The following is a 25669-nucleotide window of genomic DNA, read 5'->3' as shown; positions in this document are numbered from 1 at the left end:
GACATCCTTGGATTGAAATGAGGTCAACAATTAAAAAAAATTCTAATTGTGATTTGTGAATGAACTTCAGTGAAAGTTGGATCATTCAGTCCAAGATAATCACCAGGCATGCATTCTACACACTCCAAAACCTCATAAACATTGGGATGAGTTTGAGAAACCAACGTAGTTATATCTCTTCCTTCATCGAGAAAGAAGATACAGAATGAGAGGGATAGTCCTAGAGAACCATTGGATTGGAAAGATGGATGGATACACCATTCAGAGTAGGTCTAACATGCCTTCAACACGATCAGAGCATCGTTTCTTTGGCGGAATGACAATCACATTCACGTGGTTGTGACGGCCCCTCCCCTTCCTAATAAAAAAATATATTCATTAACAAGTAAATTTAGGAGAATAAGGGGTACGTGACTTTTGCTTACGTAAACCGGCCATAAGTAGCCTTCGGGCGACTCAACGAGGCATTGGGTGACGATGGCCATAAGTCAATTTTCAGGAGCAAGTTAGATTGTGGCAGCAACAAGGAATACGATGATGATAATGGAAAATGGACGACATAGTGAGAGATTATGGCAGCAGTGGTTGGACAATGGTTGTGAGCGAAGAGGGAAGCAAAGGCAAGGGTTGATCCAATTCCTAAGAGCTTTTCATATATTAAACTTTGCTAAGTTACTTTTGTCCTTGTTGTTGTTACAATCACTACAAAACTGCTACTATTACTACTGCCACTGTTACCGTTACTATCATACTACTTTGCTACTAAATACTTTGTTGCAGATATTAAGTCTTTCAGGTGTGGTTGAATTGAAAACTCAACTGCTAATACTTGCGAATATTCATTGGCTCCCCTTACGTCGAATCAATAAATTTGGGTTGAATACTCTACCCTCGAAAACTGTTGCGATCCCCTATACTTCTGGGTTATCACCTTCACAGAGGGAAGCATGGATTTGCAGAGGTGCTAGAGCTCGAAGCTTAAATCAGAGATAAATATAATTTTGGTAGGTATACCTTTCCTGTCAACATTACGACCAAGAGTTTACAATATTTTCCATGCTAAAAAATTAGCAGCGGTTCCCAAGCGGTAAAAGTGAGGTTTACTCCCCCTCCACCAATAAACACAAGCCATGGCTAGTCGAATCCTCAGGTGCCCTCCATACCAACAACTTTTTGGGGAGTTATTATTATTATTATTATTATTATTATTATTATTATTGCAATTTTAATCATGGGACCGGGCATCCCGATTACCGACTCCTCTCATGCAAGGACAAGCGAATAAACACTCATCATGAGAATAACCCGCTTATCATGGAGATACTGACCGCCCCTGCCGCTCCATGAGCAGTACGGGCACACAAAACAGTTGTTCATTTGAATATTTAGAGCGGGCACATGCAAATTTACTTGGAACGGCAGAGTAATACCGCATATAGGTAGATATATAGTGGACTCATCCGCCTATGAAGAAATTACCCACTCCCGGCGATGAGCATCATGAAATTGATGATGGAGGATGATTGATGATGACGAAGACGAAAGATCCCCTTCTCCGAAGCCCCGAACGGACTCCAGATCTGGCCTCCCGATGAAGAATAGAAGGTGATGGCGGCTTCGTATCATAAAACGCGATTAAACTTTTTCTCCTATTTTTTCTTAGGAAATATGAATTTATAGTGTTGAGATTAGGGTCAGCGGAGCCATGTGGGCCCCACCACCCACTAGGGCACGCCCAGGGTGGGGCACGCCTTGGTGCCTTGTGGGCACAGGTGGTCCCCCTCCAGTGGGTCTTTGCTCCAGTATGTTTTATATATTCCATAAAAAAATTCTAAAAAGTTTCGTCCAATTCCAAAAATTTGTATTTCTGCACAAAAACAACAACATGATAGTTCTGCTGAAAACAACGTCAGTCCGGATCAGTTTCATTAAAATCATGCAAATTAGAGTTTAAAATAAGAGCAAAAATGTTTAGAAAAGTAGATACGACGGAGACGTATCACATGCCTTCAACACGCTCAGAGCATCGTTTCCTTGGCAGAACGACAATCACATTCACATGGTTGTGATGAGGCTCCTTCTTCTTCCCCTTCCCAATAACGAAAAAATTATTAACAAGTAAATTTAGGAGAATAAGAGGTACGTGACTTTTGAACCGGCCATAAGTAGCGTTCGGATAACGACCATAAGTCAATTTTCAGGAGCAAGTTAGATTGTGGCGACAACAAGTAATACGACGATAACAATGGAGAATGGAGTTGGCAAGGCCAGATCCAGGGATGAGGGGAGATGACGGCAGCAATGGTCAGGCAATGGCTGTGAACGAAGATGGAAGCAAAGGCAAGGGTTGACGAAATGAATGGCACGCCTTTCTTTGACTTCGACAATCGGCACACCATTGCGTTGTCGGCATGCCGGTGGCACCCCGTCAGTAACACAAAGTGTGTCGTTTGTGTGAAAGTGCCGATAAAAATTGCGCCGTTTGTAAAAAGAAGAGAGGGGTGGGGTTGCAAAATGGGAGAGTCCTTTTTTTTGCCTTAGATAGAAGACAAGTCGGGGCCACAAGTAGTGTGCAGGCAACGCAAAGCGCTGGTTGTGGCGGGGATCCAACGGCTGGGGATGGCCCGGGCCGCGCCCGACGGCGCAGATGGAGCAGATAAGCATCCCCACCGGCACCACCACGTCCGAGCAAGTCAAGTAGGAGGGGGGAAAGGAAAGAAAAACCCACCCAGCCCAGCACACACATCTTCTTCCCTTCGCTTCTCCGAGATCCAAATCACCAAACTGAGCCCAGATCCACCCACCTCTCCCTCCCTCTCGCTCCCGCCGGTGGGTTTAGTCGGAGGAGCGCCGTCCCCGGCGGCGGCGGCGGCGGCGGCGAGATGCTGACCAAGTTCGAGACCAAGAGCAACCGCGTCAAGGGGCTCGCCTTCCACCCGCGCCGCCCATGGATCCTCGCCAGCCTCCACAGCGGGGTCGTCCAGATGTGGGACTACCGCATGGGCACCCTCCTCGACCGCTTCGACGAGCACGACGGCCCCGTCCGCGGCGTCCACTTCCACAAGACACAGCCGCTCTTCGTATCCGGAGGTACCTACCCGCTCCCTCCCTCCCTCCCTAGATCTCCCCTCCCCCGCCGCTCTCCCCTGATCCCCGGATCTGGCCTTGCCAACCGCTTCCGCCGATCAGATGGCTCCGCTCCCAGCTCGTCAATGGTCGGCCATTCTGTTATCAGCCCACCGTGGAACAAACACCCTGATCCTACTTCTAGTGATGCATCACTGTTTGATCAGCAAACAAGAATCGGACTAGATCTGCTTGTTCATTCTTGTTATTTGTACTTAGCAGTGTTGTTGCAACTGGTTGGTAGGTTCTGAGTTTCCATTTGCATGATCTGGGATATACTTGATGCGATTCCAAGTCCTACAAGCAGTGACTAGTATAACATTATAATCTGGAACCCCACCTAGCAGTACTCTAGGTGCCTGCCAGTCAACTCATCATATCATATGAGCCCAGAAACACCGACCCCGATCGCACTTGTAGTTATTTTCTCAGTATTTAAGCAAATCAGGAAGGACAGATCTTAATGGCTATAAGCGTGCTTTCTACTTATTAGTTTTTTTTATATATAAAAAGTTCTACTTATTAGCTGTGTTGCAACTTCTGAGCAAGTTGTGGGTTCTCTGTGCATACTTTGTGGTGCTATGTGTCATGCGATTCTTGGTTCTAATAAGTATTGACCAGTTCATGTTCACATTATAATCCTAAGATTAGATTGGGCTGTAGTTGCGCACGCATCTCATGGCAATGGATTCTGTATAACGCCTTTTGCCCTTTGGTTGTTGCATTGCAGGTGACGATTACAAGATCAAGGTGTGGAACTACAAAACCCACCGCTGCCTCTTCACGCTCCATGGCCACCTTGACTACATCCGCACGGTCCAGTTCCATGACGAGCACCCGTGGATCGTCAGTGCCAGTGATGACCAGACAATCCGTGTCTGGAACTGGCAGTCACGCACCTGCGTGGCCGTGCTGACGGGGCACAATCACTATGTCATGTGTGCTTCTTTCCATCCCAAGGAGGACCTGGTCGTGTCAGCCTCTCTGGATCAGACCGTCCGGGTGTGGGATATTGGCGCGCTCAGGAAGAAGTCGTCGTCCCCAGCCGACGACATCATGCGTCTCACTCAGATGAACACTGATCTGTTTGGAGGCATTGATGCTGTGGTCAAGTATGTCTTGGAGGGTCACGACCGTGGGGTCAACTGGGCATCGTTTCATCCCACCCTGCCACTTATTGTTTCTGGGGCAGACGACCGGCAAGTGAAACTCTGGAGAATGAATGGTAACACTGTTGATCCCTTCTCAACTTTGCACCGTTTTTTCTGCATGATACTCAACAAGCATTCACATACCAACTAATAGTATGCCACTATTCATCTTCATTTAATTCTGTTAAGAAGTATGTTTTTTTCTTGCTGTTTCATGAATATTATGAAGTTTGTTTTATCTTGCCATTTCCTGAGTTTAGATGTTTATGAACAGATACAAAGGCATGGGAGGTTGATACTCTTAGAGGTCACATGAACAATGTCTCCTGTGTATTGTTCCATGCGAAGCAGGACATCATTGTATCAAACTCAGAAGACAAGAGCATCCGTGTTTGGGATGCCACAAAGAGAACTGGTATCCAGACATTCAGGCGGGAGCATGACCGCTTCTGGGTCCTTGCTGCTCACCCTGAAATGAATCTTCTTGCAGCTGGTCATGATAGTGGCATGATTGTGTTTAAGTTGGAGAGAGAGCGCCCAGCTTTCGCCGTTAGTGGCGATACAGTGTTCTATGTGAAGGACCGCTTCCTCCGTTTCTATGAGTACTCAACCCAGAAGGAGGTCCAGGTGGCTCCGATAAGAAGGCCTGGGTCAGTCAGCTTGAATCAGTCACCAAGGACATTATCGTATAGCCCAACTGAGAATGCTGTCTTGATCTGCTCTGATGTGGATGGGGGCTCATATGAGCTTTTCATTGTTCCTAAAGATTCTGCTGGCAGGGCTGATTATTTGCAGGATGCAAAGAAGGGATCTGGTGGTTCTGCAGTTTTCATAGCCCGGAACAGGTTTGCAGTCCTGGAGAAGAGCAGCAACCAGGTTTTGGTGAAGAGTCTTAAGAATGAGATTGTGAAGAAAAGCCCTCTTCCTATTGGAACTGATGTTATTTACTATGCTGGAACTGGTAACGTATTGTGCAGAGCTGAAGACAGGGTGGCCATCTTTGATCTGCAGCAGCGGCTTGTTCTTGGTGAACTCCAGGCATCTGCTGTTAAGTATGTGATCTGGTCGAATGATATGGAGTCTGTTGCACTACTCAGCAAACATGCTGTAGTCATTGCAAACAAGAAGCTTGTCCATCGCTGCACACTTCACGAAACCATACGTGTAAAGAGTGGTGCCTGGGATGAAAATGGTGTGTTCATATATTCCACTCTGAACCATATCAAGTACTGCCTTCCTAATGGGGACAGTGGCATTATCAAAACACTTGATGTTCCTATTTACATAACCAAGGTTGCGGGGAACACCATTGCCTTTCTGGACCGTGATGGAAAGAACAAGATTATTACAGTTGATGCTTCTGAATACATTTTCAAGCTGGCCCTTCTACGGAAGCGCTACGATCATGTTATGAGTATGATTAAGAACTCACAGCTGTGCGGGCAGGCAGTCATTTCTTATTTGCAACAGAAAGGGTTTCCAGAAGTTGCTCTCCACTTTGTGAAAGATGAAAAGACCAGATTTAACCTGGCTCTTGAAAGCGGGAACATCCAAATTGCTGTTGCTTCCGCAAAGGAGCTCGATGACAAGGATCACTGGTACAGGTTGGGAATTGAGGCTCTGAGGCAGGGAAATGTTGGTATTGTTGAATATGCATACCAGCGTACAAAGAATTTTGACAGGCTTGCTTTTCTTTATCTGCTAACTGGTTACTTGGACAAGGTGGGTTTCATGTCTAAGATAGCTGGGCAGAATAACAATTTGATGGGCCAGTTCCACAATGCATTGTATCTTGGAGATGCTAAGAAAAGAGTCGAGATCTTGGAGAATGCAGGACAGCTACCACTAGCATATGTGACTGCTGCCACTCATGGGCTCACTGAAATTGCCGATAGGCTTGCTGGTGAGTTAGGAGAAGATGTACCTTCTCTACCGGAAGGGAAAACAAGATCACTTTTAATCCCTCCAGCACCTCTCACAGCTTGTGGTGATTGGCCATTGTTGAGGGTGATGCGTGGTATTTTTGAGGGTGGACTAGATGCTACTGGGAGGGCAGAGCAGGAGGAAGATTATGATGATGCTGGTGGTGATTGGGGTGATGAAGACCTGGAAATTGTTGATGCAAGTCATGTGATAGAAAATGGAGATGCTGGCCATGCTGATGAAAGTGAAACAAATGAAGAGGATGGGGACGAGGAAGGTGGCTGGGACCTCGAAGATCTGGAATTGCCACCGGAGGCAGATACACCGAAAGCTAGAGGTCCGGAACGCTCTGCTTTGTTCGTGGCTCCCACACCAGGCATGCCTGTCAGTCAAATCTGGACTCAGAAGTCATCTCTTGCTGGGGAGCATGCTGCAGCTGGGAACTTTGACACAGCAATGCGTCTGCTTAGCCGCCAGTTGGGCATCAAGAACTTTGCTCCTTTGAAGGCCTTGTTTCTTGATGCACATATGGGCAGTCATACCTTTCTGCGTGCATTTGCAAGTGCTCCAGTGATACCTATTGCTGTTGAGAAAGGCTGGAGTGAATCTGCCAGTCCCAATGTGAGGGGCCCACCTGCACTTGTGTTTAGCTTTGCGCAAATGGACGACAAGCTGAAGGCTGCATACAAAGCCACAACCGAGGGCAAGTTCCCAGAGGCACTGAGGCAGTTCCTCAACATCCTCTACACCATCCCGCTCCTTGTCGTGGACTCACGGAGAGAGGTCGATGAAGTTAAGGAGCTTATCGAGATAGTGAGGGAGTACGTCCTTGGTCTCAGGATGGAAGTCAAGAGGAAGGAGCTGAAAAACGACGCCACCCGGCAGCAGGAGCTGGCAGCATACTTCACCAACTGCAAGCTGCAGAAGGTTCACATGCGCCTCGTCCTCACCAGCGCCATGGGCCTCTGCTTCAAGGGTGGGAACTACGCCACCGCGGCAAACTTTGCCCGCATGCTCCTGGACAACGGCCCGAACGAGGCCCAGGCAAAGAAGGCCCGGCAGGTCCTGCAGGCCTGCGGCGACAGGAAGGACGCCCACCAGCTGAACTACGACTTCAGAAACCCGTTCGTCGTCTGCGGGGCCACCTTCGTCCCGATCTACCGTGGGCAGAAGGACGTCTCCTGCCCCTACTGCGCGTCCCGGTTCGTGCCCTCGGTCGAGGGTCAGCTGTGCAGCATATGCGAGCTCTCGGTGGTCGGGGCGGACGCCTCGGGCCTCCTCTGCTCCCCTACACAATCGAGATAAGATAAGTGGCGACGACTTCGCCTCTGTGTTCATCATGTTTGTATCTCCAGTTCGAAGACTGTTGTGTCAGTTATATTCTACCTACCAGAGATTTTTATCACCAACTTGCGAGGAATAAGTATAGTATAATTGCGTCGTTTCTTCCCCCTTTTTTTCTGTCATCGATCGGTCGTGGCCTGATGGCTGTGATCGGTCAATCAACAAACGGTGTAGGATTTTTGGACAGATCCATTTTTTAGGGCACAATGATGATGTATTTAAATCGGGATTTTGTTATATGATGTACTGCCTACCATGTTTGTGTAATGTTTGGCTGGTATTCGTTACTTTTTTAAAATCCTGTTTTGGTCTCAAGAGCTGATTTCGTCTGTGTGTTCGGTTGCTATTCATTGTCCTATGCTTTATTAGTAAGCAAACCTCTTCCAGGGCTTACATCTTCACAATGCTTGTAGATAAAAACTTGTTTTCTCTGAGCAAGAATAACACGGGCTTCGTTAAATTGTTGCTGGCCACCGACAACGAATCATCAAGCGAACGAAAATCGCAATCTCGGGGGCTAAATGAGAGGTTGAAGAAAGTAAAGTTCAACAGTACCCATGGCACTGGCAGCGTGGCTGCTTCACTGATGTTCCCAGTTCCAGGCTGGGAACAACCATAGATCACTGCTGCCTTGGAACCCTGGGTAAACTAAACTACCTTGTGATAATGATATCTATCAAAGTTGTACAGCTATATATAGATAAGAAAAAACTCATCCACACTACTATCCAGCATACATACGGTTCTAATGCATCACAAATTCTGCATTGAGACCAATTAGGTACAGTATACAACACCGGTTCAGCAAACAGATTAGAGCATCTCTAGCAGACTCCTTATTTCGCGGGCCTTTAAACCGTGATAAGGGTCGCAAAAACGTGTTTTAAGGGTCGATTTTACCAACCACATAACAAACCCTGCAAATGGCACTGTACAAACAAATATTCCTCCCAGAGATGCTCCCCGCCGTCCTCCTCTGCCTCCCCTCCCCATTCCCCGCCGTCCCCCAACGCCCCTGACGGCGGATGGTCACATCCGTGAGGTGGCGCTCATCTCGGCCGCCTCACCCCGCCCTTCTCCGGCCCCAAATCGAACGGCGGCGGCCAATTCCGGTGAGGTATGCGATGCAATTGCGGCGGCGCGTCCTTCCCGACGAGGTTTGACGGTATAAGGGCCACCCTCAGTTTGGCCTTCGAGCCTTCAAATATGTGGGTCTTGGGTGGGGGTTTTCGGTGTCCTTTAAAATATTTAAGGATCGGACCACTTTTACAGGATCTGTCATGGACACTTTTTTTTGACCAAAACCTTAAAAACTGAAAATTACAAGGGTTTGACCGCTTTTAAGGAGTCTGCTAGAGATGCCTCTTACGGATGCCTACCGTCGTCCCAATACAACGAAATAGGCCGTCGCCCTTTACTGAAAAAATGTCAGCACAAGAGCATTCATCATGCATGATCTCTGCTTTTCTCCCCTTTGAGTAACAGAAAACTCGACCTTTTCTCCCCAGTCAGGAGCAGCAACTAGATACATAACCATAATCTCCCAATCTCCTATTTTTACCCGGCCATGAACATTTTTCATTCATTAAGAGTGAACATCTTCTTGTTTCCAGTCTTCTTTGCTAGATTACCGTATCTTGTCAAGCACACTCTACCCATTTCCTACACACCAGGAACACCATCAGACTTTAATTTCTGTTGTATCGACGTCTTCAGGTCCGCTGAACCAGGCTCAAGAGATTATCTACATTTACCAGCTCTAAGTTGACAGCCCCGCCAGAGTGTCGCATACAAATCGCATAAGTTGGATATAAAAGAGCACTGAATTATGCATCTCTCTCCTATATCACCAGCCCCAACACAATGCAAACTCAAATCTTAGTAAAGCTAGTTCATAACAAAAGAGTGAGCTGAATCGATGCGTGTTATCCCCAACAGTCACTTGCCTATGCCGATCAACTGCAACCTACTGTATATGATTGAAGTGTATTTACCTCTCCTGCACATAAAACCTAAGGCGTCAAATAAACACAGAATTGAAGGGCCTCATGTTCTATTCATATAGCTTAAACACTAAAATAGCCACAGGCTGATGGAAGGAAATTGCAACCTTAAGCATAACCGTGGCAGTATATCATACACAGCAAAACGCCAATTCACCTACCTAGCGCACATCCGTGCTAAAAAACCCGACAATCTTCTTTAAGAGATAAGAGGGCAATACGAAAACACGGTATTACTGCCATCCAAGTTAAAAAAAAGGCGGCATTCAGTGAGTAAACTACAATCTAGGGCAGGTAGGTTACAAACTAGACAAGCAGTGAATTCTCCAAAGATGCATATAAGCTAAAACACATTTGCTATTTCTCCACCACGCGACGACGACAACAATGCTACTGTGATCAGGATCAGCTGTGGCAACAAGCAAAGCTGACTGTTCCCCAGGATCATGTTGACAATGCATGGCATCAATCAAAGTTATGCAGGTATTGACAAAAACAAGAAGAACTCATTGGATTGGACAGCAGCACACACCAGTTTGTTCCCCTTTCATTTCATTTCATCACCAAAAAAATTGCGCGACTGCTCATAGACAAACATACATACTGCAGATACAAGATTCACAGCTCAAATGCTACCACTACTACACCAGAGACAGACCGCGGATACAGATGTGATTTCTTCTCTTTTCTTGCAGAAACGAGCTGGCGCTACCAGCTACAGCAGCGCCAAACGGAATGCGAGCGCGCCGGTGATCAGAAGAGCCCCTTGCTCCTGCAGGCAAACGGAGAGCGAGAACGAATCAGCAAAGCGCCAATCTTTCAGAGGGGCGGAGGAGGGGGAGCGGGGATGGGTAGGCAGAGCACACCTACGTCTGCTTGGAGAAGGAGGAGGAGGGGGCGGCGGAGGCGATGGAGGAGACGGAGGCGGCGGCGGCGGAGGAGGAGCGCTTGCTGCGGAAGATCATGTAGGCGAGCGGGAGCACGACGCCGGCCATCATGATCGCCGCGCCCAGCAGGTACCTCGCCGGCGACGGCGCCTCCAGCTCCATGGATGGATCGCGCGCCGGTGGGTGGGTGGGTGATCTGGATTTGGATTTGGATCTGGAGACGAGAGGATTCCAACTGCCGGGTGTGTCGAGACGGACTACAACAGCTCAGCCCAGGCTCACGCCTCCGCTGGGACGAAAGCGGGGTTACGCAGTACGTTTCCCTCCGAGGTAGGCGGCTTCTGATAACCGATGTTTTTTTATTATTATTATGTTGCCTCCTTTCTTTTTGTGTCTACTAAAAAACCATAGGTGGGTGCCGATGAGTGAAATATCATGTCAGACAAATGAGTGGAATTTATAGAGGCTTGGTTTTGCCTTTTTACTATTTTCTTGACATGCCCTAGGTGGGTGCCAAGAAGAAGCAGCAGCAGAAGAAGATTGTTGAATTACATTATGTGATTATTAAATGTGGGCATGTGAAGAAAATACGGTATATTTTGGCATTTCTGGTTAAAAGTGCATCCCGTGGCTGATTTCATCGGTACAATCAGTGTAAAGCAGATGAGAATATGAACATGTAACTAATGTTTACTACCAATAGTGTGTTATACTTGGTGACATGGAATAGATCGCTTGTGTTGTAAAATGCACACCAATATTCTCCTGTGTAACGGACTGGTTATTCAATAGAAATCTAAAGAAGAAATTGCTCCCATGTGTTTGTGCCTATATTATTATTATTATTATTATTATTATTATTATTATTATTATTATTATTATTTTATTATTATTATTATTATTATTATTATTATTACTAAAAGATGTTTTATTATTATTATTATAAAAGATGTATACATATAAAGATGTATATTATTAATAATATTATTATAATTATGATTTTGACGGGTGAGACAAAATGCATCAATGGTATAGATAAACATGCTTGCATTGGTAGTAGGCCATGATCAATAAATTAGCGTTTTTTCCTTTTCCCAGAATGCTCCAACGATAGGTACACATGCTTGCAGTGGCAGAGCTTGATGAAGATTGTTAAGGGGCCTAATCATAGTTGAGGGGCGCACAACTCGACGACTTTCTGCGTGAACCTACGAAGAAAGGGGCTCAAGATTTCTCTGTATTGTCTAGTTTGTTGCATTCACGAGGATGATGGGGGCTATCTCCTTTTCAAATGCAAGCAAATCAAGGAGGTTTGGCGTCTTTGTGGACTGGAGGCGGAGTGGCTGCTGTTAATGGACCAGCGAACGACTACGATAATGATAGAGAACTTGATGGCCTTCCCTATAGAGAAGCAGGCTTTCATCGCTACACTCATGTGGAACTGGTGGTGTGAACGCAACAACCGTAGAGAAAGGGGTAAAGGCAAATTGAGCGAGGAACTAGCATGGATTATCCAACATCAGACGCACGAGTTCTACAATCTTTAGCAAAATCAAAAGAACGTTGTTCGATACCCAAACAACGATGGACGCCACCACCCGAGGAGTGGATTAAAATTAATATCGACGGCTCCTTCAGGCCAAATGAAAAGAAATGGGGGCTGAGGTGCAATGTTCAAGGACCATGTGGGCGATGTGATGGTTTGTGCTGCAAGTTTTGTTCCTAATATTCTGAATGCCCTACATTCAGAGATGCTTGCTGCTGAAGCTGCACGCCATTTGGCTTCAGACCTGGGAATGGGGAGGGTGTACTTGGAGACAGATGCACTACAACAGAAAGGTGCTATTGATGACAGGGGCATTGATTTCTCTGATCTAGGTGTTGTGGCCGATCATTTGAAAGATTTCATTCGGCATTATTTTATTGAGTGTAAGACGGTGTACTGCCCTAGAGTCTGTAATCAGGTTGCTCATACCCTGGCGACCAAGGGATCACTGATGGCCGAAATGGCTTCCTGTGTAATTGACGAACCTGATCTGTGTGTATCTCTCTTAGTGGGGAGCGATTTGGTTTCGCACATTGTTTAATGCAATGCATTGAGGCTAAAAAAAGAATGCTCCAACGATAGGTACACATGCTTGCAGTCGCGGAGCTTGATGAAGATTGTTGAGGGGCCTAATCAGAATTGAGTGGGCGAAGAAGATAAGTTATACATGAACTCTGAGAAATCTTTGATACTCAAGCCTAATAATAGGGGGGGGGGGTACACTTACGAGTTTTCCTAGAGTAGGGGGGCAATAGCCCCTTTTGAGCCCCATGAAGCTCCACCACTGCATGCTTGCATTGGTAGTAGGCTAGGATCAATAAATTAGCACCTTTTCTTTTTCTGGATCTGCCCCCAGTTAGCTTTGATGGTGGCGAACGTCGAGTTCATCCTCGCCAGCCTCCTCTACGGCTTTGACTGGCAGTTGCCGTCAGGAGTGGAGTCGGAGGATGTTAGCATGGAGGAGACTGGCCGCGTCATCTTCCACCGAAAGCCCATACTTCCAGTTGGTATAATATAGGCACATCTTTAGATTTATACATCTTTTATAATAATAATAATAATAAAATTTTAGTATATGACTATATCAACCGAAAAACCACTAATTTCTTTAGATTTATACATCGTTTAGTATATTACTATATTAGCCTTTCCCATAGAAAAACTAACTGGAGAGAAAGATGGAGAAACAATGACGCCGATATAAAAGAATGAAAATAAAGAGGAAGCTTGATGCAAGAACCTCTGAAGGAAAAGAGAACACTGTAATTTATTTCGAAGAATGGAATAATCCAGTTAATCAAAAGATGGTTTACCGTGCATTTGAAACCCTTTGAAGCTCATTTAAACATCCCTTATATTTAGAACCCTTGGTAAAGAAATCTCCTTGACAAAGAGTGGTTATTCTACCGTCCGTGGTTGTTTTGAGATTCATGCTATTTTCCTTGATTGTTGCTAAATTTCATCTCGTTTCACAATGTTCCATCAACAATTTTTTTGTTGCTTGTTTCAACGTGTATCACCATGTTTTCATCGTGTGCCAATAAAAAAAAGAAATGCACTTGTTTTGGAGCAGGTTTGTGTAGCAAAACCAAAGCCAATCAGCGATACAAATGAAACGTCAAGATACATTTTGAAACGAGAAGAAAATGCCTGATGCAAACGAGAAAAATCCAGTACCATCTATGAGCGCTTCGGGACACGTGTTTTTTTTATTCGTTGTTTTTCAAATTCGTCATGTTTCAAAGCTTCACATTGTTTTCCTTTCTCGAGACTTTAGCATTGTTTTTGTTCCATACACCTTGAGATCAGGGCCGGTCCTGAGATTTCGTGGGCCCGGGGCGAATTAAAAGTTGAGGGCCCTTAATATACAAGTCATTGTAATTATATGTGTGTTTGTGTGTGCGTGTGTATATATATATATATATATATATATATATATATATGTATATTTGTCTCAAGAAAATGTATACATAAATTATTATTAGTAATACTTAAATGCATCCAAAATCAGTATGCATATCAAATGATTTATACATATTACCTTAAAAATTTCTTCTAACATTCCTCGATGCGAAGTCACTTATGATGGGGTCGATGTCAATCTCATCCAATAATTTCTTCTCGATGCATAATGTAGCCAAACCATTTAACCTCTCTTGACTCATTGTTGACCTCAAATAATTCTTCAATAATTTCAACTTCGAAAAGCTTCTTTCGGCCGATGCGACCGTCACAGGCACAGTAAATAAGATGCGATAGGCAATGGAGATATTTGGATAACAATCAACTTCTCTGACATGCCCGAAAATCTCCATAGCACACATTACGCCATCTGGCAAAGTGAATCTCATAATCTTCAATTCAGAAATAAGATCATATACCTCAACATCAGATGAACCATTAAGAGAGAAAGTTTCTGCAAATTTTGTGCAACATTCTTCAAGTTCATTGTCACTTAATGACTTTAGGGTGCCCGAGCTCAATAAAAATCCGAATATATCTTTAAACACCATGAGTTCTTCAAATCTATCATTCAAAGAAGTGATTGCCACATCAACCAAAACATTAAAATACTTAACTCGGAAAGCTTTCTCAGCTTCTAGAATTTTTTCTTGACAATCACTTTCGTCATACTGTTTCTTCCTCTTAACACGACGTTTCACTGGAAACAATGGCTCTATTCCCATTTCAGTTGCAATACCTTTAGCGATGCTCAAACTTGAAGAAAACCTCTCATCTCTGTACTTCTCAAAATAGTGTGTTATACCTTTTATTTGCTTCAAAACGGAGTCAATGCACATGGTTGACGATTGCAACATCTTGCTAACTTTATTCACAGCAAACAAAATATCATGCCAGATAATCATACCAAGTAAAAACTCAAAGTGACCAAGTGCATCAAATAAATTTTTTGCATCACTTTTGTCTTTAGGATCAGTGTCAGAAGCATGACGTAACTCAGACAAAGCTAACCTTAACTCAGTGGCTTGATATCTTATTGTTGTAACACTTTTGATTCTACTATCCCGACGAGTATTGCATAATGATTTCACGGTCAAACTAGGAACATGTTTAAGCAAAACATACCACCTTTTTGTAGAGCCAGCAAATAATACATATATGCATTGAACAATTCCAAAAAATGAAACAGCTTCCTCACATGATTTTGCCATATCACAAAGAGTGAGATTGAGACTATGACAAGCACATGGCATATATAATGCTCTTGGATTCATATCAAGTAACCTAGATTGTACCCCTCGGTATTTTCCTTTCATATTAGAACCATTGTCATATCCTTGACCCCTTATATCATTAATATTTAGGCCAAAAGACTCAATAGATTGAAGCAAAACTTTAAAAATCCCTAAGCCAGAAGTGTCATCCACTTTCAAGAACCCCAAAAGGTACTCCTCAATTTTTATTTTGCCATCAAACAGATTAACACATCGGACTAAAAAAGTCATTGGTTCTTGATGACTAACATCAGGGGTACAATCTAGGATAACAGAGAAATACTTAGCCTCTTTAACAACCTTTATAATAGAACATATGATGTCAAAAGCCAACAGAGATATCAACTCATTCTGTATTTTGTGACTGAGATAATGATAATGGATTTCTTTATTCTCAATACGTCTAAGATGATCTTGCATTACCACGTCAAATTCTGCAATCATCTCAATGCAAGCTAAGAAATTACCATTATCATCCTTGTAAAGCTGCTCACTATTTCCGCGAAAAGCCAAGTTGCGTTTACCAAGATATTTCACAACATCTATTATTCTTAACAAAACTTGCCTGACACGTTCTTTCTCCTTTGTTATTTGATGTTGCAATTCCTTGTCAATAGTTTCCTCTTTCCGCAGTCTAACCCTCAATTCATTCCACTTGTTCATGTTAATAATATGCTCGATGCTGTTTTCATGTTCTTTAAGCTTGTCACTAATATGCCTCCAATGTCCTAGTCCATCATGTGCTAAGGAACTCTGACTCCCGTTGATGCTAGACTTGAATATCTTACAACAGAAGCAAAAAACTTTATTGACATCTTTTGAATAAACTAGCCATTTTCTATCATGTTCCTCTCCATTTCTTAATTTTCTATGATAATGAGCATACGAAAAATGTCTTCCTGCATCATCTACCTTGTATTCCATTTTTCCCTCTCTCATAGGCCCTTTCTCAACTAACACATCTCTTGCTTTATTATCAAGATTATCCTAATTTCTTGGATCATAAATATCGGCAGTATAAACTGGTTGTTCATCAACACTAGCAGATTGGGCATGTGAATCCGACGAATTACCTACATTCTCAGAGCCACTTACAACGTACCCCCCCCCCCCCCCCACCCCCCATACTCGAATCCTGGCTCCGCCACTACTTGAGATGAGAGGGAAAAACCCCCAATGAAAACCTTTTGAAACATGTGATGACAAATTTAGAAACAACACGAATCTCAAAGCAGACATAGACGGTGGATTCGTGCGCAGAGTGTCACATGCACGATAGAGTAACTTTTCTGCCCTGTGCTGTGGTGCGGTCCCACACCCACCGGACTCGCGACTCCACCAACCAACCACCGAGCCAGGATTAGAATAGCGGCGCCGATGGGCTGTGCTTGGCGCCATCCGCGTGCGCCACCACCACCAACCGCCCCCCGACGGCCGACGCCATGCTCTCCCTCGCCCGCCGCCCGCTCTCCGCCGCCGTCCCCGCCGGAAACCTCCTCGGCATCCACCTCTTCCAGTGCCCCGTACGCCCCTCTCCTATCTATTCCCCCCATCTCATTTCCCCCCTCTCTTCTTCCTCTCGGAGCCGATGTGAATGAGTTTCCTGCTGGTGGCCAGGACGCGGTGGGCATCGTGGCCAAGCTGTCCGAGTGCATCGCCTCCCGCGGCGGCAACATCCACAGCGTCGACGTCTTCGTTCCCGACGACGCCCCCGTCTTCTACGCCCGCAGGTAGCTCCTTCACGCCACCTCCCTGCCGTGCCGCCTCCATTTCCCACCTCCCATTTCTTTATCCACCTACCATACCATACCAGTCTGTCAGTCGCTCCGACACCTGTTCGACGGATTGCCCATGTACATACAGATTGTTCATCGGCCCTCACCCGAGTCCTCTCACGCAATGCAATCCATACGAATAAGCACCAGCAGAACCTGACAGTAACCTGAGTGGACTCTGAAACCTTTTTATGCCACCACAATCTCGACCGTGCTCAGTCCCAAAGACGTACTGTACTATGCTCACGATAAGACAAAACGGGTGGCCACTTATCTTCAGATTGTCTGGCGCCAATTTGCAGTGAGTTCACCTACAACCCGAGGCTCTGGCCGCGCGACGTGCTTCGCACCGACTTCCTCCGTCTGTCAGACTGCTTCGGTGCACAAAAGTCTACTGTGCGAGTACCTGACATTGACCCCAAGTACAAGATTGCAGTCCTCGCGTCCAAGCAGGTTTGCCGATTTCATACCTCTCTTCCTTACACTTCATTTGGCTAAGATTTCTATGTGAAATTACTCATCTCTCTTTGTGTAGTGATTTTGACAAGTATGTTTCCCTCTTCTTCTAGGACCATTGTTTGTTTGACTTGCTGCATAGATGGCAAGAAGGCAGACTCCCAGTTGACATTCATTGTGTGATAAGGTGAGTGAATCATATAAGGCTTTCTCTCGGCTCTGTTTTTGCTTATCAGATCTGGTGTTTCTCAAGTTGATATGCTCTTTATTTTCTTGTACAGCAACCATGATCGACCTGTAGATAATCATGTGATGCGTTTTCTTCAGAGGCACGAAATCCCCTATCATTACTTACCTACGACTTCTGGGAATAAAAGGGAACAGGAGATACTAGAATTGATTGAAGGTACAGATTTTGTTGTGCTGGCAAGATATATGCAGGTACGCTTATTTTGTCACTTTTTTTTTTGTTCTTTCTCTCTTCTGGAAGTTGCTACATTGCAATAGAAAAGAAAGGACTGCTAGTGTCTCATACTTCCTCCATCTCAAAATAAGTGTCTTTAATTTAGTACAAAGTTGTAAATCAGTGATTCTTATTTTGGGACGGAGGGAGTATTTTATATACAAGACTTGGACTGTTATTTGGCCATTTCCTAGAGCTATATACGAGTTCTGCAATAAAGTTTACGATATGAGCATATTTAAGTGTAGATTGTTATACTTGTATCTCTGTGGGGCATATGAATATCTTTGTCGCCATAAGGTGTGCAGACTTTTTTTTTCTGAGAATCAGGTGTACAGACTTTACGATTCAATAGTGCTAACATCAGATTTCCACCACACAAATATTGGTGACACAAGTCATTTTCTGTGACAGGTAATGTCTGAAGGCTTTCTTAAAGCATATGGGAAAGATATTATTAATATTCACCATGGCCTCCTTCCCTCGTTCAAAGGAGGAAGTCCTTCTAGACAGGTACTGAAATTTGTTACATTGTGAACCTAATCTGTTTTTTTCTGTTCTTTTTAAATTTGCAAGTTATGTAACTTATTTCAGGCCTTCAATGCTGGGGTGAAGTTGATTGGTGCAACTAGCCATTTTGTTACTCCAGAACTTGATGCTGGGCCAATTATTGAGCAGATGGTAATAATATTTTTGGCATAACGCACGTGCCAAAACTGTTTATCTGTCATTTATAAACTTCTACCATGCTTAGTTTTTCTGATAGCGTGGACATGAATCAAACGGTCAGTTGATGTCGGATTGCTTTCTTTTCACCAAATTTAGCCAACTTCTCTTCAGGGCGTTCTTTATCATTTGCTCTCCTGAGATTTATCAGCATCGACTTATTCAAAATAATGTCATGCTGCTTGACCACTTTCACAAGTAGAACTGTTATGACATGTGAAATTGTCTTAATAGTGAAGATTCACTTGTTATGATGAAGCTGTATTAAACCAATGCTTTTTTCCCTCGCCTGTTCTAGTAGGCAGTTAGAAATTTAATATTTTCTCTTTTGCATGTGATGCAGGTTGAACGGGTTTCTCACAGAGACACGTTACATAGCTTTGTTGTGAAGTCTGAGAACCTTGAGAAGCAGTGCCTGGCAGAAGCTATCAAGTCATACTGCGAGCTCCGTGTGCTACCATATGAAGTGATGAAGACTGTTGTGTTTTGATTTTTTTATGGATTATTACGATGTGTATTCTTTTTTTCTTTCAAAAATGAGCAATACATTATTCTTTTGTTAATATATTCACGTCGAGCCATTAGGTGTATCTTAACCTGGGTTGAAGTTATGAGAATAATCAGGCAATATTACATACCTCTTGCCAAAAACACAATTCGTTGTTTATTGCAGACACTGATAGTGCAAAGCACTTGTCCTAAACTCCTAATACACCCTCTGTCCTGCAAAATTTGTATTCATGTACTAACTGCACCAGTTGAGTTTTAGTGTTTCTAGCCTGTGCCCTACTTGGTCAGCTACATCAACCTGCTGGAGCAGATTTTGCACACCATGAACCCAGCTCTGTTTACTGGTGCTGCTCTCACACTTGAACTCAATCAGGCCCTGTGCTGTACTCAAGCCAAAGCAGCATGTCTCTGGTAAGCCTTTCCCTGGCTCGGTCCACTCTGGGAGCTCACTGTATACCCCATAAACCACAAGTATTTTCAAGCATAAGGTCAGTATTCTGATTCCAGGAAGCATTGCCATCAGGTATTGATCGTTGAGATGTAAAGCAGAAAATTGTCGACCTACTTTTATTGTTTTTTGATAGCGCACCTCCAATGTGTTTGCTCTTCAGCTTCAATATGACCTGTAATTATCCATATTTACTGTTAATTGATATTCAATTGTATATAGTGTACACATGTTCACCAGAATTGGGCAGAGTTATATAACCGTAAACCTTTTGTGTCCTATTACAAATGAAGCCAAGGAGGGGAATGCCCTACCTGTGATCTCTTGTTAATGTAGACTGATACCCGTCTCTTGTGTAAATCCCCTGATTGGAACAAAAGTTTGCTTGTCAGGTCTCTTGATCATGCTTCAGAAGTTCAGATTTAGTTCCATCAAAATGTAATTAAATGTTCCAGATAGTTAAGTACTCCATCCGTTCCAAAGTAAGTGTTTTAGTTCAAATTTGAACTAAAACCGTGACACTTATGTTGGAACGGAGGGAATAGTTCTCACCTTTTCTTGTGCGTTTTAGCAGCTTGCCTTCCTTGCACCAGATATCAGGACTCCAGGAAGGGGCCTTGTCATAAGGAATGACGCTGGAATTGCTTCTCGCCTCGCGCTGGATCCTCTTCTTCAGCGCCGCAGCTCCTCTCAAAGCTTTGCACACAGTATCATCAGGGGGCACAGAATTCAATCATCTTTCGTATACCATTGATACACACAGCATATGGATTTCAGTGCTATGGCAGCTATGGATTTCTCACCTGTCGCTGCGGCCACTGTGAGCGTCATCAGATCACCCGGACCGGTGACACCAACTGCAGACCGGACAGTAGAGGACACCTGCTCATGACCAGCCCCTGCAAGTTGGGCTGCCTCGGCGCAGTGTGAAGCCAGAAGCTTGGTGGCAGACTCCATGGCTGCAGCTATCTTGGAGTCCTGGCTGTCACAGCTGGTGGCTGCAGTGACGGCTGCTACCGCGGCGGACACCTGGGCCATGGAGACCATCGCGTGCGCCTGGGCTCGGTCGGCGCGTGCCTTGTCTCTTCCCCTGTGGCCTGCAGCCTCCTTGTGTTGGAAATACCACCTGGTTACCGAGTTGGAATGGCGGCGACAGCTGATGGAGCTCCTTGTTGCATCTAGCTGCAGAGCAGAAATAGTTACAAACTCTATTGCATTTCAATTAATTTGTTTTTTTTTTTGGTCCAACCTAATCGACACTTGCAGATAAGTAAGAGCAGGCAGAAAAAAAGGAAAGAAGCAAGAGACGATGTGGATTGATTGGTTACATGTTGGTGCTGGAGCTGTTGACCGGAGGCGGCGGGTGCGGCGAGGAGCTCGTAGGAGGTGGTCTCTGTCTCCGGCAAGGCAGTCGTGTGTGGTGGAAGAAGACTGTCAACGGGGGCGAAAAAGCTCCGTTTGCTGCTCCCTTTGAGCAGCAGAGCCTTGGATATCTCGTCGGCGGACACGCTCCAGGACCTGGACAGGTACTCCATGGGCTCCATGGGGGTTTGCGGCGGAGGCACCGCCGCTGACGACGCAGGCATCTGGTCATCCATGCCGTGACGGGCGAGAAGAAGAGCAGGAGGCATGCCCAGCCGTCTCTTGCAAACTCTGTCCATGTCCATGGCCAAGGGCGACCAAGCAGCAGCAGAGTGTGAATGTCCTTACTGGGCACCAGCGCGGTAGGCTAGCCAGGGTTATATGGAAGGAGAGGAGGGAGAGGGAGCGGAGGAGCAGAGCACAGGGTCAGCAGCAAGGTTAGTGTGCTAGCTACAATGTATGGTGATGCCGTGATGGTGATGGTGATGCATGCGCGTGAAGGCAGGGGGACAGCTCCCAGGTAATCTTCGCTGCCCTGTCTCCCTAATGACAGTTAGGTGGCGCAGAGAGTTGTTAACCAGTCATGCGTGCATTTGGGTCCCGCCCCGTCCCAGTATGATGGAATGGAATGGAAGGCTCCTCATCTTGTGTCTGCTCCGGTCAACCTCGTCACTACCCATTTAGTGCCTTTTCTTCTGCTATAATACTAAGAGGGAGGAGGAGAATCAGGTGGTGATAAGACTAGGTTGTCGTTTGCAGCAATACTTTTGTGTTAAGAGAGAAGATGCATGCCATGCCATGCCATGATGAAGACGGAGGGTAGGAGGTAGGTGGTGGTCCTCGCACTGCATTGCCTTTTCTACTGCCGCTGCACGGAGCTCAATTGGTTTGGTTGGTCTTATCATTTGATTTGATTTCAAAAGATGAAGCATTCTTTTCGGACAAGGGTCGATGGAAGGGCGGCAACTCTCCCTGCCCCTGGGGGTCATAAGAAAGTTTCCCCAGAGAAAATGGGGGGAAGGACTCTACCTACTAATGGTGAGACTAGGCTCCTCCTCAGCTCATGTATCAAGGTGCCTCTCTTTTAGCCGCATCTTACCTTCTAATCTTCTCTTAAAAGTACGTAAGAATCATATATCTTCTAATCTTCCCATGTGATAAGGTGAATGAATCATATAAGCCTTTCTTCGGGCCCTGTTACCTTTTGCTTATCAGAATATGCTTTTCCTCAAGTTGATATGCTCTTTATTTTCTTGTACAGCAACCACGATCGACCTACAGATAATCATGTCATGCGTTTTCTTCAGAGGCACGAAATACCCTATCAGTACTTACCAACGACTTCTGCGAATAAAAGAGAACAAGAGATATTAGAACCGATTGAAGGTACAGATTTCGTTGTGCTGGCGAGATATATGCAGGTAAGTTTATTTTGTCACGGTCTTTATTTTCCTTGTTCTAGCATAGCATGTAATACAGATTTCTGCCGCACAGATATTGGTGACACAAATCATTTTTTCTTGCAGGTAATGTCTGACAGCTTTCTTCAATCATACGGGAAAGATATTATTAATATTCACATTTGTAACAGGTATTGAAACTGTCCACAAAGGAGGAAATCCTTCTAGACAGCTATTAATAATCACGGTCTTTATTTGTGAACCTAATCTGATTAATTGTCTTTTTAAAATTTTAAATTGTGTAACTTCTTTCAGGCCTTCAATGCTGGGGTGAAGTTGATTGGTGCGACTAGCCATTTTGTTACTCCAGAACTTGATGCTGGGCCAATCATTGAGCAAATGGTAATAATATTTTGCTCAGTTTTTCTGATAGTTTGGACATGAATAAATTGGCAATCAATCTGGAATTGCTTTTTTTCACCAACTTGGGTTAACATCTCTTTAGGACGTTCTTTATCATTTTCCCTCTGTGGGAATTTTTACCACCGATTTATATCCAAAATAATGTCATACTTGACCACTTTCATATTAAAACTGCTGTGGAATAGTCTGCTTCGTGAAGATGCACATGCTATGCTGAAGCTTTATTAAACCAATGATTTTTTATCTCGCTTATCCCAATAGCCAGTTGGAAATTTAGTATTTTCTCCTTTGCATCTGATGCAGGTTGAACGGGTTTCTCACAGGGGCACGTTACATAGCTTTGTTGTGAAGTCTGAGAACCTTGAGAAGCAATGCCTAGCAGAAGCTATCAAGTCATACCGCGAGCTCCGTGTGCTACCATATGAAGTGATGAAGACTGTTGTGTTTTGAACCCTTTTTTTATTAATTGTTACAATGTGTATTCTTTTTCCAAAACTAGCAGTACATTATTCGTTAATTAAGTACTACCTCCGTTAGTTTTTATAAGACGTTTTAGACTTTCAGACACTGTTCAAAAACAGCACAAAGTAAGTTGTCTGAACGTCTTATAAAAACTAACGGAGGGAGTAATATACTCACGTCGAGCCATTAGGTGTATCTTGACCTGGGTTGATGTTATGAGAATAATCAAGCAATAATCCATACCTCTTGCCAAAAACATAATTTGTTGTTTATTGCAGACACTGATAGTGCAAGGCACTTGTCCTAAAATCCTAATACACCCTCTGTCCTGCAAAATTTGTATTCATGTACTAACTGCACCAGTTGAGTTTTAGTGTTTCTAGCCTGTGCCCTACTTGGTCAGCTACATCAACCTGCTGGAGCAGATTTTGCACGCCATGAACCCAGCTCTGTTTACTGGTGCTGCTCTCACACTTGAACTCAATCAGGCCCTGTGCTGTACTCAAGCCAAAGCAGCATGTCTCTGGTAAACATTTCCCTGGCTCAGTCCACTCTGGGAGCTCACTGTATACCCCATAAACCACACCTGTAAGTATTTTCAAGCATCAGATCAGTATTCAGATTCAGGAAGCATCGACATCAGGTATTAACTGCTGAGATATGAAACAGCTAAACCTACTTTTATTGTTTTTTGATAGTGCACCTCCAATGTGTTTGCTCTTCAGCTTCAATATGACCTGTAATTATCCAAACTTGCTGTTAATTCATATATGATTTTCTAGAGTTATATAAGTGTAAACCTTTTCTCCTATTACAAATGAAGCTCTGAAGGCAAATTGCCCTACCTGTGACCTCTTGTTGATGTAGATTGATACCCGTCTCTTGTGTAAATCCCCTGATTCAGGGACAAAAGTTTGCGTGTCAGGTCTCTTGATCATGCTTCAGAAGTTCAGATTTTATTGTCAGCAGAATGTAATTAAATGCTCTCAATAGTTTATTAGCTCTCACCTTTTCTTGTTCGTTTTAGTAGCTTGCCTTCCTTGCACCAGATATCAGGACTCCAGGACAGAGGGGCCTTCTCATAAGGACTGACGCTTGCATTGCTTCTGGCCTCGCGCTGGACCCTCTTCTTCAGCGTCGCAGTTCCTCTCAAAGCTTTGCACGCAATATCATCAGGAGGCACACAATTCAGCCGTTTATCATGTAACAGCAGATGAATTTCAGTGTGATGACAATTTATGGGGATTTCTCACCTGTCGCTGCGGCCGCTGTGAGCGTCATCAGATCACCCGGGCCCGTGACACCAACCGCAGAGCGGACAGCAGAGGACACCTGCTCATGACCAGCCCCTGCAAGCTGGGCCGCCTCAGCGCAGTGCGAAGCCAGCAGCTTGGTGGCCGACGCCATGGCTGCAGCTATCTTGGAGTCTTGATTGTCCCGGCTGGTGGCCGCGGTGACGGCGGCAACCGCGGCGGATACCTGGGCCACGGAGACCATGGCATGTGCCTGGGCCAGGTCGGCTCGCGCCTTCTCCTTTCTGCCGTGCTTGGCGGTCTCCTTGTGCTGGAAGTACCATCTGGTCACTGAGTTGGAGTGGCGGTGGCAGCTGATGGAGCTCCTCCCTGTTGCATCTAGCTGCAGAGCAGAGATGGCTGGGTAAGTAACAACAAGCAGATGAGAAATGGTTACTACTTACTACTAACTCTTTTGCATCTGAATTTGTTGTTTCCAACTTGATTGACACATACATATATGTGCAGAGCAGAAAAAGAAGGGAAGAAGCAAGAGACGGTGTGGATTGATTGGTTACATGTTGTTGGCGCTGGAGCTGGTGAACGGAAGCGGCAGGGGAGGCGACGAGCTCGTAGGAGGACGTCTCCGTATCCGGTATGGTGGCCGTGCGTGGTGGAAGAAGAGTGTCGACGGGGGCGAGGAAGCTCCGCTTGGTGGCCCCTTTGAGCCGCAGGGCCTTGGATATCTCCTCGGCGGAGACGCTCCAGGACCTGGACAGGTATTCCATGGGCTCAACGGGGGTCTGCGGCGGAGGCACGGCCGCTGCAGTCGATGACGCAGGCATCTGCTCATCCATGCCGTGAAGGGCGAGAAGGAGAGCAGGAGGCATGCCCGGCCGTCTCTTGCAAACTCTCTCCATCTCCATCTCCATGGTGAATGGCAACCAAGCAGCAGAGTGTGAGTGTCCTTGTTGGGCACCAGGCGTAGGCTAGCCAGGGTTATATGGGAGGAGGGAGAGGGAGGAGCAGATCACAGGGTCAGCTGCAATGTATGGTACGGTGATGGCGATGCATGCGCGATCGAGGGGACAGGAGGGGGACAAGTGAGCCCCAGGTAATCTTTTCTGCCTTGTCTCTCCCACCTCTACCCCGTTGGTTGCTGCATTTGTTAATCCGTCATGCATGCATGCATCTGG

The 25669-nt window shown here is 45.1% G+C and overlaps 5 protein-coding genes across 8 annotated transcripts; 2 read left to right on the top strand and 3 right to left on the bottom strand.

The window, feature by feature from the left end:
* Positions 1–2709: 2709 nt before the first annotated feature.
* LOC123106113 (coatomer subunit alpha-3) lies at positions 2710–7859 on the top strand. Its single transcript, XM_044528322.1, has 3 exons — positions 2710–3090; positions 3857–4351; positions 4552–7859. Exons 1-3 carry the CDS (start codon positions 2883–2885, stop codon positions 7503–7505), a joined length of 3657 nt encoding a protein of 1218 aa, XP_044384257.1. The 5' UTR covers positions 2710–2882; the 3' UTR covers positions 7506–7859.
* A 2202-nt stretch (positions 7860–10061) lies between these two features.
* On the bottom strand, positions 10062–10713 carry LOC123108496 (uncharacterized). 2 transcript variants are annotated; one of them, XM_044530274.1, is made up of 2 exons: positions 10418–10713; positions 10062–10319 (listed from the first exon to the last, which is right to left on the bottom strand). In XM_044530274.1, the coding sequence occupies exons 1-2, from the start codon at positions 10594–10596 to the stop codon at positions 10301–10303; spliced, it is 198 nt and encodes a 65-aa protein (XP_044386209.1). In that variant the 5' UTR covers positions 10597–10713; the 3' UTR covers positions 10062–10300. The 2 variants fall into 2 exon arrangements, with proteins under 2 accessions (XP_044386209.1, XP_044386210.1); XM_044530275.1 differs by having other exon boundaries at positions 10414–10709.
* Positions 10714–16575: 5862 nt separating this feature from the next.
* On the top strand, positions 16576–23497 carry LOC123106112 (formyltetrahydrofolate deformylase 1, mitochondrial). Of its 2 annotated transcripts, none has more exons than XM_044528321.1 (8): positions 16576–16739; positions 16834–16946; positions 17294–17444; positions 17561–17634; positions 17729–17888; positions 18325–18423; positions 22672–22758; positions 23083–23497. In XM_044528321.1, the coding sequence occupies exons 1-8, from the start codon at positions 16659–16661 to the stop codon at positions 23227–23229; spliced, it is 912 nt and encodes a 303-aa protein (XP_044384256.1). In that variant the 5' UTR covers positions 16576–16658; the 3' UTR covers positions 23230–23497. The 2 variants fall into 2 exon arrangements, with proteins under 2 accessions (XP_044384256.1, XP_044384255.1); XM_044528320.1 differs by lacking the exons at positions 22672–22758; positions 23083–23497 and adding exons at positions 18505–18591; positions 18980–19226 and having other exon boundaries at positions 16579–16739.
* Positions 19225–21412, bottom strand: LOC123106111 (VAN3-binding protein). Of its 2 annotated transcripts, none has more exons than XM_044528319.1 (6): positions 20923–21412; positions 20398–20776; positions 20147–20290; positions 19909–19958; positions 19711–19769; positions 19225–19616 (listed from the first exon to the last, which is right to left on the bottom strand). In XM_044528319.1, the coding sequence occupies exons 1-6, from the start codon at positions 21259–21261 to the stop codon at positions 19382–19384; spliced, it is 1206 nt and encodes a 401-aa protein (XP_044384254.1). In that variant the 5' UTR covers positions 21262–21412; the 3' UTR covers positions 19225–19381. The 2 variants fall into 2 exon arrangements, with proteins under 2 accessions (XP_044384254.1, XP_044384253.1); XM_044528318.1 differs by having other exon boundaries at positions 19225–19595; positions 19712–19769.
* Positions 23488–25477, bottom strand: LOC123106110 (VAN3-binding protein). Its single transcript, XM_044528317.1, has 6 exons — positions 25052–25477; positions 24495–24876; positions 24250–24396; positions 24087–24136; positions 23921–23978; positions 23488–23827 (listed from the first exon to the last, which is right to left on the bottom strand). The coding sequence occupies exons 1-6, from the start codon at positions 25403–25405 to the stop codon at positions 23592–23594; spliced, it is 1227 nt and encodes a 408-aa protein (XP_044384252.1). The 5' UTR covers positions 25406–25477; the 3' UTR covers positions 23488–23591.
* Positions 25478–25669: the final 192 nt, after the last annotated feature.

This window comes from Triticum aestivum, chromosome 5A (assembly GCF_018294505.1).
Source record: "Triticum aestivum cultivar Chinese Spring chromosome 5A, IWGSC CS RefSeq v2.1, whole genome shotgun sequence".
Taxonomy (NCBI): domain Eukaryota; kingdom Viridiplantae; phylum Streptophyta; class Magnoliopsida; order Poales; family Poaceae; genus Triticum; species Triticum aestivum.
The sequence above is the reverse complement of the archived record's forward strand: the minus strand, read 5'-3'. Positions and strand labels throughout refer to the sequence as shown.

Excerpts from the sequence above, each read along its gene's own strand:
- LOC123106113 (XM_044528322.1), top strand. The coding sequence starts at position 2,883 with ATGCTGACCAAGTTCGAGACCAAGAGCAACCGCGTCAAGGGGCTCGCC. Across the intron at positions 3,091-3,856 it reads GCCGCTCTTCGTATCCGGAG|GTGACGATTACAAGATCAAG; the intron begins GTACCTACCCGC and ends GTTGCATTGCAG. Across the intron at positions 4,352-4,551 it reads GAAACTCTGGAGAATGAATG|ATACAAAGGCATGGGAGGTT; the intron begins GTAACACTGTTG and ends GTTTATGAACAG.
- LOC123108496 (XM_044530274.1), bottom strand. The coding sequence starts at position 10,596 with ATGGAGCTGGAGGCGCCGTCGCCGGCGAGGTACCTGCTGGGCGCGGCG.
- LOC123106112 (XM_044528321.1), top strand. The coding sequence starts at position 16,659 with ATGCTCTCCCTCGCCCGCCGCCCGCTCTCCGCCGCCGTCCCCGCCGGA. Across the intron at positions 16,740-16,833 it reads TCCACCTCTTCCAGTGCCCC|GACGCGGTGGGCATCGTGGC; the intron begins GTACGCCCCTCT and ends GCTGGTGGCCAG. Across the intron at positions 17,889-18,324 it reads TGCTGGCAAGATATATGCAG|GTAATGTCTGAAGGCTTTCT; the intron begins GTACGCTTATTT and ends TTTCTGTGACAG.
- LOC123106111 (XM_044528319.1), bottom strand. The coding sequence starts at position 21,261 with ATGGACATGGACAGAGTTTGCAAGAGACGGCTGGGCATGCCTCCTGCT. Across the intron at positions 20,777-20,922 it reads AACAGCTCCAGCACCAACAT|CTAGATGCAACAAGGAGCTC; the intron begins GTAACCAATCAA and ends TCTGCTCTGCAG. Across the intron at positions 20,291-20,397 it reads CACAGTGGCCGCAGCGACAG|CTTTGAGAGGAGCTGCGGCG; the intron begins GTGAGAAATCCA and ends CTGTGTGCAAAG.
- LOC123106110 (XM_044528317.1), bottom strand. The coding sequence starts at position 25,405 with ATGGAGATGGAGATGGAGAGAGTTTGCAAGAGACGGCCGGGCATGCCT. Across the intron at positions 24,877-25,051 it reads AGCTCCAGCGCCAACAACAT|CTAGATGCAACAGGGAGGAG; the intron begins GTAACCAATCAA and ends TCTGCTCTGCAG. Across the intron at positions 24,137-24,249 it reads ACTAAAACGAACAAGAAAAG|GGGATTTACACAAGAGACGG; the intron begins GTGAGAGCTAAT and ends TCCCTGAATCAG.